The 24,127-nt window shown below is 45.8% G+C and overlaps 1 protein-coding gene across 1 annotated transcript; it reads right to left on the reverse strand.

Annotated features, from left to right (window-relative positions):
* Positions 1 to 20,912: 20,912 nt before the first annotated feature.
* LOC141020971 (uncharacterized) lies at positions 20,913 to 23,674 on the reverse strand. Its single transcript, XM_073495927.1, has 3 exons — positions 23,506 to 23,674; positions 22,994 to 23,163; positions 20,913 to 22,144 (listed from the first exon to the last, which is right to left on the reverse strand). The coding sequence occupies exons 1-3, from the start codon at positions 23,625 to 23,627 to the stop codon at positions 22,071 to 22,073; spliced, it is 366 nt and encodes a 121-aa protein (XP_073352028.1). The 5' UTR covers positions 23,628 to 23,674; the 3' UTR covers positions 20,913 to 22,070.
* Between the last annotated feature and the right edge of the window lie 453 nt (positions 23,675 to 24,127).

The raw sequence follows: 24,127 nt of genomic DNA on the forward strand, positions 1-24,127 counted from the left end.
TAATGATAGTACCACATACTTGTGGCACTGCCATTTGAGTCATATTGGTATAGAACGCATGAAGAAGCTCCATGTAGATGGATCTTTGGACTCACTCGTTTTTGAAAAGATTGAGACATGCGAACCATGTCTATTGGTATATATGCATGAAGAAACTCCATGCAGATGGATAGTTTGGACTCACTTGATTTTGAATCACTTGAGACATGCAAATCATACCACATGGGCAAGATGACTGAAAGGCCTCGTTTTCAGTAAGATGGAACAAGAGAGAAACTTGTTGGAAGTAATACATTTGATGTGTGCAGTCCAATGAGTGCTGAGGCACAAAGTGGATATCGATATTTCGTACTTCACAGATGATTTGAGTAGATGCTGAGAATATTTACCTGATGAAACACGAGTCTGAATTATTGAAAGGTTCAAGTAATTTCAGAGTGAAGTTGAAGATCGTCGTGACAAGAGGATAAAATGTCTATGATATGATCATAGAGATGAATATCTGAGTTACGAGTTTGGCACACAATTAAGACATTGTGGAAAGTGTTTCACAATTAATACCGCCTGGAACACCACAGTGTGATGGTGTGTCCGAATATCATTGGATATGGTGCATACCATGATGTCTCTTATCGAATTACCACTATCGTTTATGGGTACAACCGCATTCACTTTAAAAAGGGCACCACGCAATTCCGTTGAGACGACACCGTATGAACTCTGGTTTAGGGAAACCTAAGCTGTCGTTTCTTAAAAGTTTGGGGATGCGACGCTTATGTGAAAAAGTTTCAGGCTGATGAGCTTGAACCCAAAGCGGATAAATGCATCTTCATAGAATACCAAAAACAGTTGGGTATACCTCCTATTTCAGATCTGGAAGCAAAAGTAATTGCTTCTAGAAACGAGTCCTTTCTCGAGGAAAAGTTTCTCTCGAAAAGAATTGAGTGGGAGGATGGTGGAGACTTGATAAGGTTATTGAACCGTCACTTCAACTAGTGTGTAGCAGGGCACAGGAAGTTATTCCTGTGGCACCTACACCAATTGAAGTGGAAGCTTATGATAGTGATCATGAAACTTCGGATCAAGTCACTACCAAACCTCGTAGGACGACAAGGATATGTACTACTCCTGAGTGGTACGGTAATCCTGTCTTAGATATCATGTTGTTAGACAATACTAAACCTACGAGCTATGGAGAAGCGATGGTGGGCCCATATTCCGACAAATGGTTAGAAGCCATGAAATCCGAGATAGGATCCATGTATCAGAACAAAGCATGGACTTTGGTGAACTTGCCCGATGATCGGCAAGCCATTGAGATAAATGGATCTTTAAGAAGAAGACGGACATGGACGGTAATGTTACCGTCTATGAAGCTCGACTTGTGGCAAAGAGTATTTTCACAAGTTCAAGGAGTTGACTACGATGAGATTTTCTCATCCGTAGCGATGCTTAAGTCCGTCGGAATCATGTTAGCATTAGCTGCATTTATGAAATCTGGCAGATGGATGTCAAAACAAGTTTCCTTACCAGTTTTCGTAAGGAAAGGTTGTATGTGATACAATCAGAGAGGTTTTGTCGATCCTAAGGATGCTAAAAGGTATGCTAGCTCCAGCGATCCTTCCATGGACTAGAGCAAGCATCTCGGAGTCCGAATAGACGCTTTGATGGAGTGATCAAAGTTTTTGGGTTTATACAAAGTTTGTTAGAAACTTGTATTTACAATAAAGTGAGTGGGAGCGCTACAACATTTCTGATAAGTATATGTGAATGACATATTGTTGATCCGAAATGATGTAGAATTTCTGGAAAGCATAAAGGGTTGTTTGAAAGGAGTTTTTCAAAGGAAGACCTGGATAAAGCTGCTTACATATTGGGCATCAAGATCTATAGAGATAGATCAAGACGCCTGATGATACTTTCAAAGAACGCACACCTTGACATGATTTTGAAAGAGTTCAAAATAGATCAGCAAAGAAGGAGTTCTTGGCTGTGTTACAAGGTGTGAGTATTGAGTAAGACTCAAGACCTGACCACAGCAGAAGAGAGAGAAAGGACGAAGGTCGTCCCCTATGCTTTAGACGTAGGCTCTACAGTATGCTATGATGTGTACCGCACATGAAGTGTGCCTTGCCATGAGTTGGTCAAGGGGTACAATAGTGATCCGGGAATGGATCACATGACAGCGGTCGAACTTATCCTTAGTATCTAGTGGACTAAGGAATTTTCTTGATTATGGAGGTGAAAAGGAGTTCGTCGTAAAGGGTTACGTTGATGCGAACTTTGACACTAATCCGGATGACTCTGAGTAGTAAACCGGATTCGTATAGTAGAGCAGTTATTTGAAATGGCTCCAAGTAGCGCGTGGTAGCATCCACAAGATGACATAGATATTCGTAAAGCACACACGGATCTGAAAGGTTCAGACCCGTTGACTAATAACCTCTCTCACAAGCATAACATGATCAAACCAGAACTCATTGAGTGTTAATCACATAGTGATGTGAACTAGATTGTTGACTCTAGTGAACTCTTTGGATGTTGGTCACATGGTGATGTGACCTATGAGTGTTAATCACATGGTGATGTGAACTAGATTCTTGACTCTAGTGCAAGTGGGAGACTGTTGGAAATATGCCCTAGAGGCAATAATAAATTGGTTATTATTGTATTTCCTTGTTCATGATAATCGTTTATTATCCATGCTAGAATTGTATTGATAGGAAACTCAGATACATGTGTGGATACATAGACAACACCATGTCCCTAGTAAGCCTCTAGTTGACTAGCTCGTTGATCAATAGATGGTTACGGTTTCCTGACCATGGACATTGGATGTCGTTGATAACGGGATCACATCATTAGGAGAATGATGTGATGGACAAGACCCAATCCTAATCCTAGCACAAGATCGTGTAGTTCGTTTGCTAAGAGCTTTTCTAATGTCAAGTATCATTTCCTTAGACCATGAGATTGTGCAACTCCCGGATACCGTAGGAATGCTTTGGGTGTACCAAACGTCACAACGTAACTGGGTGGCTATAAAGGTGCACTACAGGTATCTCCGAAAGTGTCTGTTGGGTTGGCATGAATCGAGACTGGGATTTGTCACTCCGTGTAAACGGAGAGGTATCTCTGGGCCCACTCGGTAGGACATCATCATAATGTGCACAATGTGACCAAGGAGTTGATCACGGGATGATGTGTTACGGAACGAGTAAAGAGACTTGCCGGTAACGAGATTGAATAAGGTATCGGGATACCGATGATCGAATCTCGGGCAAGTAACATACCGGTTGACAAAGAGAATTGTATACGGGATTGATTGAATCCCCGACATCGTGGTTCATCCGATGAGATCATCGTGGAACATGTGGGAGCCAACATGGGTATCCAGATCCCGCTGTTGGTTATTGGCCGGAGAACGTCTCGGTCATGTCTGCATGGTTCCCGAACCCGTAGGGTCTACACACTTAAGGTTCGAGATGCTAGGGTTATAGGGAATAGATATATGTGGTTACCAAATGTTGTTCGGAGTCCCAGATGAGATCCCAGATGTCACGAGGAGTTACGGAATGGTCCGGAGGTAAAGATTTATATATGGGAAGTCCTGTTTTGGTCACCGGAAAAGTTTCGGGTGCTATTGGTAACGTACCGGGACCACCGGGAGGGTCCCGAGGGTCCGCCAGGTGGGGCCACTGGCCCAGAGGGCTGCGTGGTCCAAGTGTGGGAAGGGACCAGCCCCTAGGTGGGCTGGTGCACCTCCCACAAGGGGCCCAGGGAGCAGGAAGGGGGGAAGGGGGAAACCCTAGGCTCAGATGGGCCTAAGGCCCACCTAGTGGTGCGCCCCCCTCTCTCCCCCCCTTGGCTGCCCCCAAAGTCCCATATAGGGCTGGCCGCACCCCTTGGGGGGGAACCCTAGATGGGGGCACAGCCCCTCCCCCTCCCCTATATATAGTGGGGTTTTTGGGGCTGCCAGAGACATGAGAATATCTCTCTCTTGGCGCAGCCCTACCCCTCTCCCTCCTCCTCTCTCGCGGTGCTTGGCGAAGCCCTGCAGGATTGCCACGCTCCTCCATCACCACCACGCCTTCGTGCTGCTGCTGGACGGAGTCTTCCCCAACCTCTCCCTCTCTCCTTGCTGGATCAAGGCGTGGGAGACGTCACCGGGCTGCACGTGTGTTGAACGCGGAGGCGCCGTGGTTCGGCGCTTAGATCGGAATCAACCGCGATCTGAATCGCTACGAGTACGACTCCTTCATCCGCGTTCTTGCAACGCTTCCGCATCGCGATCTACAATGGTATGTAGATGCACTCCCCTTCCCTCGTTGCCAGATTACTCCATAGATTGATCTTGGTGATGCGTAGAAAATTTTGAATTTCTGCTACGTTCCCCAACACCTCAACCCTTGCGCACTTGGTCGCCAGGTTGAATAGCTCCTCGTGGATGGCGAGCTCCTCCTTCATCTTGACGTTGCGGACGCCATCAGAGAACGCCGAGATGATGGCCTCGTCCGTCACCTTGGGGATCTTGAGGCGGACGTTATTGAAGCGCTGGATGTACTTCTGGAGGGTCTCTCCCGGTTGCTGCTTGACGCAGCGCAGGTCCGGCTTGAACTTGCCCGGCCAGGCGACGCTACGCAGCTCGGGGGTGAAGGCGCGGCAGCCGGCCGTGGTCACCGGGGCCCGCCGTGGAGGTGGAGCTTGATCTTGGCGCCCGCGTGCCGCCACGGCAAACGGCACAAGGCCCTGCCGTGGCAAGCGATCCTGACGTGGCGGTGCGGGGAGTGGTGGAGCGTTCTCTTGCGGTCGAGGAACTTCTTGACAGCTTCTTTCTTCACGCGTTGGTACTTGGTGCGACGGATCGCTCTGCAGAGCCGCGCGCCTTGGCGCCAGGGCGCCGTCTTGGTGCGGAGGTGGTGGAGGTGCTCCGTGAGCTACGTCGCCCGTAGATGGCGGTGGACGAGGCAGCGAGAGGGACGGTGAATGGGAGCCCCCTGAGGCGCTGACGAGCTCAGCAATGCGGTCCAGCCGGTCCTCGTAGAGGTCGTCGACTGGGCGGTAACACAGGAGCTCGTGCGCCATGAGTAGTGTGGCCCGCACTTCCGTGGGAGCGCGACGAGCGTGAGACGACGAACTAGCGGGGGTCAGCGACGGAGTGGTGGTGCAGCCGTCCCGCTGCACCGAGGGGTGGAACGAGGATGCTTGCTGCTCGTTCCCCGCAGGGACGGTGGCGGCGTTGCCGGCGGGTGACGGAGAACGATGGGGAGGCCCGCCGGCAGGAGCCGTCTGAGTGACGCGGGCGGCGAGGGCAGCCCGGCGCTCAGCGCGGTCGCGACGAGCGTTCGACATGGTTGCGACGAAGCGATGGGACGCGGATCAGCGAAGGAAAAACTCCGACGCACCCCTACCTGGCGCGCCAAATGTCGGATTTCGGGTTCCGGCAAAACCCTTAAGGTTTGAACACTAGGGTGCGCGTGAAGATCTGCCCCTCACCGATCACGCCCTCACACACTTCGCGATCTCTAAGCTAGGCACGACGAACTCACAACACACCAGACACAAGATTTATACTGGTTCGGGCCACCGTTGTGGTGTAATACCCTACTCCAGTGTGGTGGTGGTGGATTGCCTCTTGGGCTGAGGATGAACAGTACAAGGTGAAGAACAGCCTCCTGAGGAGAGGTGTTCTTGTGCTTGGTGAACTTGTAGGTGTGAGGATGGAAAGTTGAACCTCCCCTCCTAATGTGGTGGCTAGTCCTATTAATAGAGGCCCTGGTCCTCTTCCCAAATATTGAGCGGGAAGGGATGCCACACCGGCCAATTTGAAAGGGGACAGCTAGTACAGCTTATCCTGACAAAAGTAGTCTTCGTCTGCCAAAGGCTCTGGTGGTGACGCCGTCTTGGGCTCCACGGTGACCTCCGTCTTGCCGTCCTGCTGGTCTTGGTCTCGTTGCACCGATATGGAAACCTTTGCCCGATGCCTCGGAACTCCTCGCCTGCGCTTGCCTCCTTAGAAGAAAAGTGGAAGCAAGGACACTGTGCACGCTGGCGCCCGCCTGGCCTTGGTCGTCATGGCTCATGTCATGAGATCCTCACAAGGTTTGACTTGCCTTGATCTCTCCGCCCCTCGCGAGCCAGCCTGGTGAGGCCGCTTCCGAGGAGGTCTTGCATCGTCCGCCTCGCGAGGCCTGGCCCCTCGCGAGGAACTTGAGTGCTAGCTGGTGAAGATGGGCCGTACGGGCCCACTCGCAGAGCCACGCCGTGGGCCGCAGGCAGGCAAGTCTGGGGACCCCCGTTCCCAGAACGCCGACAACCTCCCACAAGCTTGGCAGTTGCCAAGGGGAGTGCCCATACCCATGTATTTATGTCTCTTTCTTCAGAGGTGGTGATGATGGAGTTGTTAATGAAGTGCCACACATCGAGCGTAGGAGATTCTCCAATTTACGAATAATGCCCTGGAGTGCGGTGATATGCTGTTGCAATAGAATATTTTCACGAGTGAGATATTTATTTCGCACACGAACTATTTCAATGACTTGGAAGCTTCAATTTCAATAGTGGTAAGGTGATTGTAGTATGGTTGAAGGATGTCTTCTTCTTCCGCTGCCGGAACTTGATCTCCCGCGACCTTCTTGATCTTATAACCCTCGTTAGTTTCCCCAAGTTCTTCTTTATTCATCTCTAACTTCATTAGCCAAGCATCGTCGCCCTTGTTGTTGGAGGAGGGGGACGATATGATGCCTGGTCTTGAAAACTCTGGCAGAAAACAGCTCAAAACAAAAACAGGGGATTTTGTTGTGGTACGGTTGTCAAAACCTTCGGGAGATTATATAATGAATTGTTACCGACCAAAAGAAGTATTGTGAAAGAAAACGGAGTCCAGAGGGCACACGAGGTCGCCACAAGGCAGGGGGCGCGCCTAGGGGGTAGGGCGCGCCCTCCACCCTTGTGGGTGCCTCATGCGCTCTTCGGACTACTTTTAATTTTCCTAATTTTTTAAATTTTCAAAATGGAGAAAAATTGCTATTAGAACAGTTTTGGAGTCGGTTTACTTACCGTACCACATACCTATTACTTTTTGGAGTCTGAAACGTTCTGGGAAGTGTCCCTTATGTACTCCCCGGTGTTACGGTGTCAATTATATTGGTCTCAACATTTATGGGATTACCTGAGATATAATGTTTGATTCTTTGACCGTTTACCACCTTCGGATTCGTGCCTTCGGCGTTGTTGATCTTGATGGCACCGGAATGATAGACCTCCTCGATAATGTAAGGACCTTCCCATTTGAAGAGAAGCTTTCCTGCAAAAAATCTTAACGGGAGTTGTATAGCAAAACATGATCACCTATATTAAACTCACGCTTTCGTATCCTTTTTTCATGCCATCTTTTAACCTTTTCTTTAAACAACTTGCATTCTCATAGGCTTGGGTTCTCCATTCATCAAGCGAGCTAATGTCAAATAACCTCTTCTCATCGGCAAGTTAGAAATCATAGTTGATCTCTTTAATAGCCCAATAAGCTTTGTGTTCTAGTTCAAGAGGTAAGTGACAAGCCTTTCCATAAACCATTTTATACAGAGACATACCCATAGGATTCTTATAAGCAGTTCTATAAGCCCATAAGGCATCATCAAGTTTCTTAGACCAATTCTTTCTAGATCTATTAACAGTCTTTTGCAAAATCAATTTATTAATCCCTCCATTGCTCAATTCTACTTGACCACTAGACAGAGGGTGATATGGAGATGCAATTCTATGGTTAACATCATACTTAGCAAGCATTTTACGGAAAGCACCATGTATAAAATGTGAACCACCATCAGTGATTAAATATCTAGGGACTCCAAACCTCGGAAAAATAACTTCTTTAAGCATCTTAATATAAGTGTTATGATCAGCACTACTAGTTCGAATAGCTTCTACCCACTTAGTAACGTAATCAACAGAAACTAAAATATATGTATACCCATTAGAGGAAGGAAAATGTCCCGTATAATCAAAGCCCCAAACATCAAATGGTTCAATAACAAGTGAATAATTCATAGGCATTTCCTGACGTCTACTAATATTGCCAATTCTCTGGCATTCATCACAAGACAATACAAACTTACCAGCATCCTTGAAGAGAGTAGGCCAATAAAAACCGGATTGCAATAGCTTGTGTGCAGTTCTATCTCTAGCGTGGTGTCCTCCGTAAGACTCGGAGTGGCACTTGCGTTCATGCTCAGGTACACAACATCTAATAACACCATCTACTCCTTCTTTATAAAGGTGTGGGCCATCCCAAAAGTAATGTCTGAAATCATAGAAAAACTTTTCTTTGCTGGTATGTGAAACTAGGTGGTATAAATTTAGCAACAATGTAATTCGCATAATCAGCATACCATGGAGTATTACAAGAAGCATTTATGAAAGCTTATTGCTCATCAGGAAAGATATCATCAATAGGCAGTGGGTCATCAAGAACATTTTCTAACCTAGACAAGTTGTGTGCAATGGGGTTCTCAGCTCCCTTTCTATCAATAATATGCAAATCAAATTCTTGTAACAAGAGAACCCATCTAATAAGTCTAGGTTTAGCATCTTTCTTTTCCATAAGATATTTAATAGCAGCATGATCAGTGTGAACAGTTACTTTGGAATCAACAATATAAGATCTGAACTTATCACAAGCAAATACAACTGCTAAAAATTCTTTTTTAGTAGTAGCATAATTTCTCTGGGCACTGTCTAGAGTTTTACTAGCATAATGAATAACATTCAATTTCTTATCAACTCTTTGTCCTAGAACAGCACCAACAACATAATCACTAGCATCACACACAATTTCAAAGGGTAAATTCCGATCATGTGGCTAAACAATAGGAGCGGAAATCAGGGCTTTCTTAAGTATCATCAAAAACAAAAGGAACATCTTTTTGCAAGAGATTAGTGAGAGGCCTAGAAATTTTAGAGAAGTCTTTAATAAACCTCCTATAGAAACCAGCATGACCAAGGAAACTTCTTATACCTTTGATATCTTTAGGACACGGCATCTTTTCAATAGCATCTACTTTAACTTTATCATTGTCTTCAATTGGGAGAAGTGCCAGTTTATGGTTAATGAAGGTATTGTCTTGGGGCATAAAATTTCTGAAAGAGGTATTGAAGTTAAGATTAGTTTCTTCACATATCTGCAAAACTCGATCAAGGTTGCTCAAGTAATCATCAAAAGAAGTTCCATAAACGGAGAAATCATCCATGAAAACCTCAAAAATCTTTTCACAAAAGTCAGAGAATATAGCAGTCATACATCTTTGAAAGGTAGCAGACGCATTGCATAGACCAAAAGGCATACATCTATAAGCGAAGGTACCGAAAGGGCAAGTAAAAGTGGTCTTTTCCTGATCATCTTTTGACACAGGTATTTGAGAAAAACCAGAATAACCATCTAGAAAGCAAAAATGTGTATGTTTGGATAGTCTTTCTAGCATTTGATCAATAAAAGGTAGAGGGTAATGATATTTTCTAGTAGCTTTGTTTAATTTGTGGAAATCAATTACCATTCTATAACCTATAACAATTCTTTGTGGAATCAATTCGTTCTTATCATTAGGAACAACAGTAATACCTCCCTTCTTAGGGACACAATGAATGGGACTTACCCATCTACTATCAGCAATAGGATAAATTATACATGCCTCCAGAAGCTTTAGTATTTCATTTCTTACCACTTCTTTCATCTTAGGATTCAACCTTCGTTGGTGATCAACAACTGGTTTAGCATCATGCTCCAAATTAATTTTGTGCTGACGTAGAGTGGGACTAATGCCCTTAAGATCATCAAGAGTATATCCTATAGCGGCACGGTGCTTCTTGAGAGTTTTCAATAATTTCTTTTCTTCATGCTCTGAAAGGTTAGCACTAATAATAACATGATATATCTTCTTTTCATCGAGATAAGCATATTTCAAAGTATCAGGTAATTGTTTAAGCTCAAACATGGGATCACCCTTGGGTGGAGGAGGATGCCCAAGGATTTCAACAGGCAAATTGTGTTTCAAAACGGGCCCTTGATTAAAGAATATTTCATCTATTTCCCTTCTTTCATTCATAAACATATCATTTTCATGGTCTAGCAAATATTGTTTTAAAGGAACAGTAGGAGGCACGGCAATAGAAGCAAGACCAATAATTTCATCCTTACTAGGCAATTCTTTATCATGGGGTTGTCTATGAAATTTAGAGAAATTAAAATCATGAGACATATCCCTAAACCAACAGTAACAATATCTTTCTCTGAGTCTATCTTAGCATTAATAGTATTCAAGAAAGGTCTACCAAATATAACTCTTACGAACCACAGTTGAAGCTTTAGCATGATCCTTTATTCTAACAGGAAAAGGTGGTTTCTCAATATAAGCAGTAGGAATAATAGGATCAACATTATAAGTAATAGTTTCTTTTTCAACTTTAATATGTTCTACTACTTTCACTTCAATGGGAGGATGATATTTAAACCACTTCTCTTTAGGGAGATCAACATGAGTAGCAAAAGATTCACAGAAAGAAGCTACTATCTCAGAGTCAAGTCCATATTTAGTGCTAAAATCACGAAAAGCATCGGTATCCATAAAAGATTTAACACAATCAAACTTAAGGTTTATACCTGACTCATTACCTTTGTCGAGTTCCCGATCTTCAGAGTTGTGTTTAATTCTTTCCAATAAATCCCATTTGAATTCAATTTCCTTCTTCATAAAGAACCAGTACAAGAAGTATCAAGCATGGATCAATCATTATGAGAAAGCCGAGCATAAAAATTCTGAATAATAATTTCTCTTGAGAGCTCATGATTGGGGCATCAATATAACATTGACTTAAGCCTCCCCCAAGCTTGAGCGACAGTTTCTCCTTCATGAGGCCAAAAATTATATATATAATTCCGATCACGATGAACCAGATGCATAGGATAAAACTTCTGATGAAATTTCAATTTCAATCGGTTGTAGTTCCAAGATCCAATATCATCACATAGCCTAAACCATGTCAATGCCTTTACCTTCAAAGATAAAGTGAAGACCTTCTTCTTGACAACATCCTCGGGCATACCTGCAAGCTTAAATAATCCACAAACTTTATTCACATAGATTAGGTGCATATCAGGATGTAATGTTCCGTCTCCTGCATAAGGATTATCTAGCGGTTTCTCTATCATACCCAAAGAATTTCATTAAAAAAAATCAGTAGGTGCAATAGGTTGAGGAGCAAATCTTTGCCCTTTCGGTCGAGGTGAAGATACCCCCGAAGCACCGGAGCTGGGCCAGGAAGTGACCAAGGAGGCCACAAGCCTAGGGGGTGCGCCCAACAACCCCAGGGCATGCGCCCCCGGCTTGTGGGCCCCTCGGGCACCCCCTTGACGTCAGACCGACGCCAAAAATTCTTATAAATACCCAAACCTCTGAAAAGAGCCCTAGATCATAAGTTCTACCGCTGCAAGCCTCTGTAGCCACAAAAAGCCAATCGGGAACCCGTTTCGGCACCCTGCCGGAGGGGGAAATCATCACTGGAGGCCATCTTCACCATCTCGGCGATCTCCATGACGAGGAGGGAGTAGTTATGTACCAGTAGCTATGTGTTCGATCTCTCTCTCTCTTGTGTTCTTGATTTGGCACGATCTTGATGTACCGTGAGCTTTGTTACTATAGTTGATCATATGGTGTTTCTCCCTCTCTATCTTCTTGTGATGAATGGAGCTTTACCTTTGAGGTTTCACTATTATTGGATTGAATACTTTGTTGGATTTTAGAACACTTGATGTATGCCTTGCGATGGGATATCTGTGGTGACAATGGGGTGTTCTATTGATTCACTTGATGTATGTTTTGGCACTAAATTCGCGGATTGCCGAGGTGACATTGGGGTAATCTATGCATAGGGGTTGATGCACGTTTTAATCCTTGTTTCTCCGGTAGAAATCTTGGGGCACTCTTTGAGGTTCTTTGTGTTGGATTGAATATTATGAATCTGAAGTTGTTTTGTGCATATCGTATAATTGACCCACGGATACTTGTGGTGACATTGGAGTATCTAGGTGACATTAGGGTTGATTGATGTGTATCATATGGTGTTATTTGAACCAACTCTAGGGCTGTTTGTGACACTTATAGGAATAGCTCAAAAGATTGATCAGAAAGAATAACTTTGAGGTGGTTTTGTACCCTACAAGCAATTTCATCTTATATTCTCCTTGATAGGAACTTTGGAGTGCTCTTTGTCGCATGTTGAGGGATTGCCATATGATTTAATTATGTTATCATTATTGAGAGAATTTGCACTAGTGAAAGTATGAACCCTAGGCCTTGTTGTCAAGCATTGCAATAGCGTTTTTGCTCACTTTTGTTACTAGTTACGTTGCTGTTTTTATATTTTCATATTACAAAAACCTATATATACCATTCATATTACACTTGTATCACCATCTCGTTGCCGAACTAGTGCACCTATACAATTTACCATTGTATTGGGTGTGTTGGGGACACAAGAGACTCTTTGTTATTTGGTTGGAGGGTTATTTGAGAGAGACTATCTTCATCCTATGCCTCCTACTGATTGATAAACCTTAGGTCATCCACTTGAGGGAAAATTGCTACTATCCTACATAACTCTGCGCTTGGAGGCCCAACACGAGTCTACAAGAAGAAGGTTGTGTAGTACACATCACTCACCCTCATGGACCTTATAGGCTTTAGAGCGCCGAACTATGTGACGCGCGTCGGTTTGATCGTCATGGAGCTCCTGTCGTAAAAGGTAGGTCAGGAAGGGCCCAGTCCATGGTGCAATTACTGCCATGACTTGATGAGCCGAAGGTGTTTCCTGCAATGTCGAGCCGCCGATGATTTCGTCGTCTGGCTCAATGGCCGGAGGGATGATTTGAGTGGGGTCATCGGTGGTTGAATCCTTATTCCCATCCTACCATACCACAGATGGCTTGAAGAGGCATTCTAAAAAGGTGTTCTTCGACACTGGGTCACGCTTGGCGCCCATGCGGGCGAGGACGTCCGCAGCTTGGTTGTTGTCTCTAGAGACATGGTGGAATTCTAACCCTTTGAATCGGGCTAATGTTTTTAAGACGGTGTTTCGGTATGCCGCCATTTTCGGGTCTTTGGGATCGAACTCGCCGCTGACTTGAGAGATAGCGAGGTTGGAGTTCCCCCGTACCTCAAGCCGTTGTACACCCATTGACGTTGCCATCCGAAGGCCATGCAGAAGGGCTTCATATTATGGCGCATTGCTGGAGTCTGTGTACATAATCTGTAGTACGTATCGGATACCGTCGCCTATGGGGGATGTAAGGATTACCCCAGCTCCTAGTCCGGCTAAAATTTTGGAGCCGTCAAAGCACATTGTCCAGTGTGTGTACATACTATACTCCCGAGGGAGTTCGGATCCGTCCATTCAGCCAGGAAATCAGTGAGTACCTGTGATTTAATAGCTCGGCGTGGCTTATACATGATTTCAAAGGGAAGCAGCTCGATGGCCCATTTGGCAATACGGCATGTGGCGTCCCTGCTATTGATAATGTCGTTCAGGGGTACCTCATATGTGACCATGACTGAACATTCTTGAAAGCAGTGTCGGAGTTTTCGGGACGCCATAAAGACTGTGTAGGCTATTTTTTGATAGTGTGGATATCGGGATTTGCACGGAGTGAGCACTTTCGAGACATAGTAGACATGTCTCTGCACCCGGAACTTATGACCTTCTGCCTCTCGCTCCACCACGAGCACCGCGCTCACGACCTGATTCGTGGCCAAGATGTATAGTAGCATAGGTTCGCTTATGCCAGGTGCTGTCAATATGGGGTTGCTTGCTATTAGCGTTTTTATCTCCTTTAGTGCGGCAGTTGCCTCATCTTGTAACACCCCGGGTGTCATGCTACAGTAAACTCCTCTTCATGGTGCCAAGTCATCACAATTAATTTTTGCTAATCATCACTTTGTTCCAAACTGACCTCGAATTCAAATTTGAAAGATAAGTCAAATTATTATTTCTTCAAACTATAAAACTAAAATGTTCAAATTTTAGTATTCATGTTGTAACCAACATCATTTGACTTACCATTTAATTTCTAGGGAAATGTAAAGTGGTCAAACAGCTACGAAAATAGCCATTTCAAAATAAACAAATGTTTATGTGTTTCCAAACCACTTGAAACTTTGTGGGCCTCTCCAAAATAATGACTACTATTTATATGACAAGTTTCATATTTTTACATAATGCTTTTTCTATTAAAAATAAATAGAAAGCAGTAACTCTATTTAAAAAAATACATAGCAGTATTTTTTTTGAGGGGAAACATGCAATGCTTTATTGATCAATGGAACGGTTTATAGGAATAAGCAGAGTATCAAAGGGTTGTAGAAGCCAAATATGGCGACCTTCACCCAAATGCAAAGCATGTCTAGCTAAACTATGCGCCTCCGTATTGGAGCGACGTCCTTCATGGACAAAAGAGATAGCCTAAAAATCACCACAACCATCCTTTATTTCTCGGACGATTGGGCGAGTAATACCATAAGTTCCTAGGTTGATGTCGTTGATGACAGAGAGACAATCTGAGGCCGTTGTGATGTTTTGGAGTAGCAAGTCCTTCCCAACGATAGCGCCTCACGACACGCCCAAGTTTCCAAAATGTGTGGGTCGGCCAGCCCATGAAAAACCACAGCCAAAGAACCCATATACACACCTTGCCCATCTCGACATACAGCGCTGACCGCACCAATAGGTGGGCTTCTACACACTGCACCATCCACATTAATCTTTACATATCCATGCCGGGGCGGGATCCATTTCCTTGCCTGTTCCTGTGGCTGGCGAGCATGTGATATCACCTGTGATGGTTGAGCCAAAGCTAGATCAGAGAGATACCTATTGATGAAAGAAAAGGTCGCCAAAGGGCTTTAGTGCTCTCCTTCATGGATCAATTTCCTCCGTGCCGACCATATCGCCCAGAAGGTAATAACAACTCGGATCAATTCTGCATGTGATACCGCTGCAAGTATACTGAAGAGCCAAGATTTTGCATCAGGTTCCGCCGTGGCCAGCATGTGCTCAACCAGCTCCGGGTCGTTTAAGGCCCAAACACAACGCGCCATAGTACAGTTCACTAGAGAATGGAACCACGAGTCCTCAGCTCCACATATAGCACAGCAGGGAGAAGGACCCATGTTTCTGTGCTTGATAACGTCCGCTGTCGGGAGCGAGGACTGGGCTAACCACCATAGGAAAACTTTAATTTTTGACGGAACCGGGATCTTCCATAGATTGTCCCAACACTTTCTCTCACGGCTGCAGTCCGCTGGGACGCCCAGGCTCTCGAGCCATGCCTCCCACCGGAGCTTTGTCGTGATAGCATCCGGTAGCACGATCGCACTGTGAACTCCCCTTTCTTCTCATGTTCCCATGCCCAGCAATCAGGGTAATGACGGGTGCTCTATTGGCGCAAACCCAAAAACCTCTTGCACAAAGAAACTCAACTCGAGCACGAACTCAGAGCAATGGCGACGAACGCCGCGGCCGCGAACCGGCCTGTATCTTGGCAACTTTATTCACTGGGTTTTGGCACCACTCAACAACTACATCGCCTGGCCTTTATACACGAGGTGACGCAACTCCCACGCATACATGACCCCACGTACGCACTCCCTCAGGACTTGGCCTCTTCTCGTCGTGAGCCACTTGCTCCTCCGCGGGACCAGCGCTACCTTCGAGCTCAGTGCTGTACATGGTCAACATGCAACCGTTGCAGTTTCCGGCCCAGCTATCCTGCTCACGCTGCATGCACACGACTCAGACAACCCATGCATGCAGTTAGCCTGCAGTCATTCTTGCACCTACACACCCGACGCACACAACTAATCGAAAAACAAACTCCAAATCATGATTACTGCTAACAAACTTCCTCTAATCTTGACTTGCCTTCTCGCTGCACCATCACAGGAGACTTGGCGCGTCGTCGACCGTCGCGAGGAGTACATCGACTTGCCGCGCGCTCGCCTTTGACAGGGTTGACGCCGCTGCTCCCATCGTCGTCTTCGCCCCGGCCGACGACACGGCCACCAGACACGACGCGAACCCTGCAGCGAGCATCACAGCACGAACGTTGCCACCTTCTTCTTCCTCTCCGACGAGACACCTTGAGCTCCTTCTTCACCGGCGACACACGCCTGGCGTTCTTCAGCGACCCGCACTTCCCGCGCGCATCCGACGCGCCCGACGAGCCCGACCGCACCAGTGCGTCTCGCACGTCCCACGCGCACCCGACGAGCCCGACTGCACCAGACGCTCACCGCGCGCCCCCTCCGCGTCCGCCATGGCAGCCGCCAGCGACAAACGCCGGATGGATGTAGCCGAACTCGAGCACGGACTCGAGCACAACGGCGACATACGCCTCCTCCCAACGTCAACCGCACGCTCGTACGCGCGCTCGTGGTCCCAACGCGTCCAGTGCGCACCCATAACACGCACCGGTCGTGCCCGACTCGCCGCCATGGCTTATTGCCCTGCACCGCTGCGGCCTCAACCGCAGCGCGGCACCTTCATGCCGCGATGCCGCTGTGTCTCCTTGAAGCCGCCGCCACGCAGGTCCTTCGTCGCCATTGCTCCGGAGTTCATGCTCGAGTTGAGTTTCTTTGTGCATGAGGTTTTGGCACCACTCAACAACTACATCGCCTGGCCTTTATACACGAGGTGACGCAACTCCCACGCATACATGACCCCACGTACGCACTCCCTCATGACTCGGCCTCTTCTCGTCGTGAGCCACTTGCTCCTCCGCGAGACCAGCGCTACCTCCGAGCTTAGTGCTGTACATGGTCAACATGAAACCGTTGCAGTTTCCGGCCCAGCTATCCTGCTCACGCTGCATGCACACGACTCAGACAACCCATGCATGCAGTTAGCCTGCAGTCATTCCTGCACCTACACACCCGACGCACACAACTAATCGAAAAACAAACTCCAAGTCACGATTACTGCTAACATGCTCAACAGAATGTTTAAGATTACCTCTGCATCAATAGGAAGAAAATTTGAATTGACCAGATCCTGTCTCCAGCTCGCTGAAGTGACGTTGATAAGCTCGGACACACATTCTGGCCGTTGTGGAGTTAAGCCAACAATAGGCCTCATCGATGCTTCCTTTGGGAGCCAGTTCTGTTCCCATATGTGAGTAGTATTTCCGTCTCCAATGTGCCTAATCAAGCCCAACTTTAGCACTTCATTTCCTTCCATGATGGCCCTCCAAATCTGCGATGGATTGTTGCCTAGTTCCGCATCCAAAAAACCAGTCACAGGAAAGTAACGAGCTTTCAGTAGCTTTGCACTTAGAGTATTTGGTGATTGCAGAATACGCCACGCTTGTATCGCCAAGAGAGCAAGATTGAAGAGCTCTATATCTTGGAATCCCAAGCCTCTTTCATATTTCGGCCTGGTCATAACCTCCCACGAGACCCAAATAGTCTTTCTCTCGCCCCGTTTACTCCCCCACCAAAACTTGTGAATGATGGAGTTGATATGAAGACAGAGGCCTCTAGGGAGCTTGAAACAGGCCATCGAGAAAATAGGAACAACTTGTGCCACGGATTTGATGAGCACTTCCTTCCCACCCGAAGACAATATTTTCTCCATCCATCCTTTGACTTTGTTCCACACATGTTCCTTCAGGTATTTGAACGCCCTATTATTGCTGCTACCAACATCTGTGGGCATACAAAGGTATTTTTCAGACAAGCTCTCATTTTGGACATTAAGAATATTCTTCATGCTATCTCTCACTTCCTGTGTACAGCCCATACTAAAGAAAACCGAAGATTTGGCAAGGTTTATTTTCTGTCCCGATGCTTGGCAATAAGATTCCAACAGAGAAGATACCAGAGTAGCTCCCTCACTACTAGCCTTGACGAACAGCAGGCTGTCATCGGCGAAAAGTAAGTGGCTAACCAGCGGGGCCGTTTATGCCACTTTGATTCCGTTGATTGGCGATGACTCATTCTGACTTTTTAGGAGGCACAAAAGGCCCTCTGCTGCCAACAAGAATAGGTAAGGTGATATCGGATCTCCCTGCCGAATTCCCCTTGTAGGGGTGAATTGCTCTAATTTCTTCACATTGAATAAGACCGAGAATTTAATAGAGCTCACCATCCTCATCACTGTATCCACCCAAACCGGTGAAAGCCCAATTTGGTCATTATAGTGCGTAAATAATCTCACTCCAGGCGATCATACGCCTTCATCATGTCCAGTTTCAGGGCACAAAAACCATTCTTCTTTGACTTATTTCCCTTCATGAAGTGAAGGTACTCATAGGCCGAGATAATATTGTCAGTAATAAGCCTCCCCCCAACAAAGGCCGACTGCTCCTCAGATATGATCTCCGGAAGAATATTCTTCAATCTTTTCGCCAAAACCTTGGAAGCAATCTTGTATATGACATTACAAAGGCTTATAGGACGGAATTGAGTAAGAAGCGTGGGGTTCGTTACCTTGGGGATAAGTACTAGGATAGTATCATTCAGCTCATCCACTGCTTCTTCCCCTCTCAAAATTTTCAAAATGATCAAAGTAATCTCATCTCCACACACGTCCCAATGCCTGTGAAAAAAGTGGGCGGGGTACCCATCTGATCCTGGCGCCTTAGTAGGAGCCATCTCAAAAAGTGCCACCTTCACCTCCTCCTTCGTGTAACCAGAAGTTCAATTTTTATTCATCTCCTCGGTCACTTTGCAAGGGACAGTATCAATCACCCTCTCCATGTTTGATGTACCCTCTGAAGTGAAGAGGTCCCGATAGAGAGCTGTAACCAAATTCCCCATCTCGTCTGCATCATCTGTTGTGGTGCCATCCTCCTTCATGAGAGCCTTAATTTTATTCTTAAGACGTAGTCTGCTAGCGTGCAGGTGGAAGAATTTAGTGCTCTTATCTCCCGCTGCTAGCCATGTAATGCGCGCCCTCTGACGCCACATTACTTCTTCCCTGTGATAAAGTTCGACCAAGCGGTCTTTAATCTTAACTTCAATTCGGGTCGGCTCAGTCCGACTAGGATCCGCTTGAAGCCTTCCAAGTTCCACATTCAAGCGTTTAATCTCAGCTTTAACATTACCAAAGGTAGATTTTTCCCACCGTGTGAGACCCTTTGTAAGAGCACTAATTTTTGCCCATAAACCTGCAACCGTAGTTGCGCCCGGCCCCTGCCAATGTTGCTGTACTAGATCGGGATCGCGCCTTGGCGCGAGGGTGCCGGTCCCATCATTTTGGTCAAGAAGATAATGGTAAGTTATTAGGAATCCCGGTGTAGCATATGCATTACTACAGGATAACATAGGCATATTTAGTAGATCAGATAACTAACACTGGAACTACAGCATAATTTGTTCATAATTTACAATAACTATGGAGTAATAAATCCATCCAAAGGTGTCTCATAGCGGTGATCACACATAATTTACAATAAAGATAAGGTATTGATCCAAAACGCCTCTGCAGAGGCATCACGCCTATATACGATAATATTACTCGAGAAACAAAAAGAACTTCATCTTTGTATGCGGTTGAAACATCAGTCGCATTCACCACAGTTCAAGCTCACATGAGCACTATTGTTGTCCTCGTGATAAAGCAGAAGGATTTAGCCTGAGTAAGTGCAGCATGGCATAAAGTTCAGCACAAAAGCAGTCTAATTAATAGTAACAGAGCATATATTCCAGTGCTAAAGAGTTTCAAAAGCAGACATAGTGACAATGAGGTTAATATTGTGTAGGCAAACCACATACAGGGCTAACCCAAGATTGCCTAAGTAGGCTATTTTCCATACAAAGCAACAAAATTTTGAGATAGCATCTAGTAGTTTTAATGCAACATAATATTAAGAGGTAGGCATTACTAAAGAAGGCAAGCCCTCGAATAGAAGTTCACTCAAACTACATACTCAGAAGTAGGCACGTGAGAGGCCTGTGAGATTAACAATAGAGATAGTATGATATTTTCAGGACAATCACCAATTCACAATAACAATCTGCAGAAGTAAAGGATCATGGAAAATGGAATCACGCTTACACCGCAACATTTAATCAAGGTAGATTATACAACAGGGTGTGATGTGAAGCTCACATATGTAAGAGCATCTCTAGCAGACCCGGCATCCCGCCGGCCTGCAAAACGCGTTTGCAGTTCCAAAAAAACGGCTTTGCGGGCCGGCGCGGACGGCCGCAGATGTAGACCCCGCATAACGAACCCGTAAAAAAGAATATTCGCATATATTCTTTCCCGTGTCTTCTTCTTCCTCTCGCCTGTGTTCATAGTCAGCTCCCGTCGTCCATGGTAGTTGCCGAATCGATCCAGGAGCCAACTCCTCCGTTACCGGATGGATCCGGGAGCTAGCTAGCTAGCTTGTTCGTGGCCGGATGGATCGAGGACCTAGCTCGTTCGTGGCCGGATGGATCAGGAGCTTGCTAGCTAGCTCGTTCGTGGCCGCGTAGCTGCTCGAGTCTCCAGCCACTGCTCCAGCGATCTACTCTGCAAGCCAACGCCGCAGCAGCGGTAAACGGCGAGTTTCCGGCGAGATTCCGTCGAGTTCCGTGGCGGAAGATCACCGGAGCCTGTGTGCGCATGGCGGAATTTCCTTGTGCGTAGTGTTGACTGGTTTGCAGTCCCCCTTATATTTTGCCTCCAAATCTACAGAATAAAGGGTCGTGGGGATGGATTTTCAGGGGCCTGCAAAATTTTTACGGGTTTGACCGCTTTTGCGGGGTCTATTCAGGACGTTTTTTGACACCACGAAACTGAAAACGCGGATTTTTAAGGGTTTGACCGCTTTTGCGGGGTCTGCTAGAGATGCTCTAAGAAAGTTACAACCAACAGATACAGGGCAGTGTATGATCAGAATAAGAAGCATAAACAACACATGCATTTTGGAGAGGGTATTGAAGATAAATCAAATCTATCTGGTTCCTAACCATTTATGTGGGGTTACATGATGTATTCAACAGCCATGACAATAGTGCGGGTAATTTAAGGATACAGAATTATACAGGGAATTTAAGGATAAAGATTTACTTGTCTGCTGAGTGGGTTTAGAGCGACGAATGTGAATGATGTTAAGGAGGTCAACAGCCACACTGCCAGATCACTGCAGTTCCGTCACTCGACACCATAACCGACGGTGGTGTCCTCTACTGGTTTGATTCAAACTATCAATGGTATGCCTCCTCCTTCCCTGCATAAACATCTGGGAATAAATTCATCTACAGGGTCAAAAATAGATGACGGATTAACGCGTATTCAGAACTTGGAACCAAGGAAATTTTTCTACAACTGTGGAGTAAGCAGGACAATGGCTGCAAGTAAAATAGAAATATATAAAAAATTGGAAGTGGCATTAACCTTGTGGGACAAAACTCACGCTTGAGCAATAGGAGCATACGAAGGTGAGCTAAAAAAATAACAATCATTCAACAGTAGCCAGGAGGACCAAGGACTAACTAATGGACGAAGAGAATTATGTAGCCGAACTTTACTACAAATAGGTAGCTAGATAAGCTGTTATAAAAAACGACCATAATTAGTAGCTGAAGGATTGTTTCTTGATTCCCTTAGTCCTGGCAGACATGTGCACCAATTGCCAGCTAAATTGGGAGCATGATAATATTTTTTGGCGATGAATAAATTACGTGATGCCTTTCACTACTAATAAAGTAGTTCTGGTGAGGAATGATTAAAATAAATGAAGTGCAGATGATAGCTTGAGTGTAGAACACTTTAGAATAGACAATTTCATTCCAGTGGCAATATGATATGATCAGCTGCATAATTTTGAGGTTTATATGCTTTGACTTATCATGGTTTCCATGCCTTCTGTCACAGCTTCCAAAAGCTTGTAAAGTAGTCACGGCCATCTCAATCATCATGGAGAACCTTGATGGTAGAGTAGAAATTACAATGAGACTACCATAGCTACCTCCCAGATATTTTTATTAGGCCAAGCTTTCCATTAGACGACGAGCAGCTTGAACCATCTGTCAACCAAGTTAATTTAATGATGCTTCCATTGTTCTAAATGGAGTGCGCCTATTGACTGCATTCAGGACTGCGTTCACTCTTCCTTCAAAAAAAATATGCGAGGAGATTCAGGTAACCTTGCATATCGGATACAAAATATATAGCATTTATATCATTGAATCATATATCAGTCACAAAAAAGATCTATTCATTGGTATAATTATTGGATCTATCTAATTAAAAAAGGCAGCAAGCAACATAAAAATTCATTAGAAATAGATGGTATTCCATATAGAAATCCACTCAAAAGGAAAAAGAATTGAACATACAAGATTAGATACAGGCAAGGAAAGAGTTTCATTACTAAGAGATCATGCATAACCAATCTGTGTCATCACAGATGTAGCCTGCTCCAAATCCTTTAATTCCAAGTAGAAACTGTAACCTGCTCCAAAGGCTACTGCTTTGTGCTCTGTTTTATTTACTGTGTGCTCTGGAAAACAAACAAAACAAAGACTCATAGGCCCGGAACACACAATATTTTTTTGATAAAGTTAACACTTAATAGACACTAGTTAATTACCAAATTTATCATCATTTCTGGTGAACAATAATAAACAGCGGACTCATATATGGTTTTGGTATGTAAGTAATTATCTCCATAAGAGCTTCACACGCATGCAGACAGCAGTGTAGTAATTCTCTATCTCCATAAGAGCTAGCTTCAGTTGCAGTATCAATGATTAGTTTGATACACATGATATTTAGGATCAGACCAGAAAGCGAATGGAAGAACATCATGTATTTTTAGAGAAAATCAATTGCTCAACCACATCAATTAGAGAAAGCGAATGGAACAACATCATGTATTTTTTAGAGAAAATCAATTGCTCATGTATAGGTGCACATCAGCAGGAAAACTGGAAGGACAAAAAAAAGAAGAAGAATTAACTTTTCCATGGCGGCAACCGAGCAAACGGTGGACGACAGACGGCGGATGCGAGGCGTGCGGTCAGAACTGGAACCAACTGCAACACGACCATGAAATCATCCCGGCCAGGAGGAACGGCCGTGAGAAGGAGGATGGATGGAAGGGACCACGTTCCTGGCCTTCTTGGTCGGCTGCATATAAATGGACAAAATTTATTTGAGCAAACAAAGCAAAATCCTGATATACGTCATGCAAGTTAGTAAGTTACACACTCCAGTCTACAGATCACTAATATACATGCCATTCACAATTTCATTCTTCGAGTTTGCTTGCCTGCTAATTGCATTGGGACAGATTTTTAGAAGAAGCTAATCTCAATTAATCTAACCTCACCATGTAGAGAACCAATTTGGACGTGCTTCCTTCAGCTTGGTCAGAACATGGCCACACTATACATCCATTGGCTTCAGTGTTTGCTACGCTCACAAATCTGGACATTGCACCAGAGAGCATAGGGGAGTGGCAAGCTGTACCTGAGCGGGGACGGCTCGCCAAGGAACTCGGGCTCCTTGTCGCCGGTGGCCACGTTCCTGGCCTTCTTAGTCGCCGGCGCCGCATGCCCCTCCTCCTCCTGCTGCTCCCAGGAGGCGGCCATCTCCTCGTCCTCCCCGAGCGCCAGCTCCTCGTCAGTGAGAGGGGTGGAGAAGGAGATGATCCGACGGCGACAGGGCAAGGAGGCGGTCTAGGGTTTGGAAGGAGAGAGAGAGGTGAGGCGGGAGGAAGAGGAGAGGGGCGGCGCGAGGTCGTGGATGGGTGCCCGAGCAAGCGGCGGCGGCGGGGGGGGAGGCAGGGAGGCGGGCACGGGAGGGAGAGAGAGCAACGGCGGCGACGGGGGGCTGGGAGGCAGGCACGGGAGGGAGAGAGAGAGGCGGGGCGGGACGAAGAGAGGAGAGCGGGCTGGAGGGGAGGGGAACGACCCGATGTTCGGGCTCCACGGTCTCACCCCTGCCTGCGCTATCAGATCTTTTCTCAACCAGGTGAAATGACTAAAATGCCCTCGGCGGGACATGGAAATTACAGGCGGTGGCACGCTGGAGGGCATACTATTCATTGTAGCAGTGTCACCTCTTCATCCGACGGCTACAGCCATCCGAG

This window comes from Aegilops tauschii, chromosome 3 (assembly GCF_002575655.3).
Source record: "Aegilops tauschii subsp. strangulata cultivar AL8/78 chromosome 3, Aet v6.0, whole genome shotgun sequence".
Lineage (NCBI taxonomy): Eukaryota > Viridiplantae > Streptophyta > Magnoliopsida > Poales > Poaceae > Aegilops > Aegilops tauschii.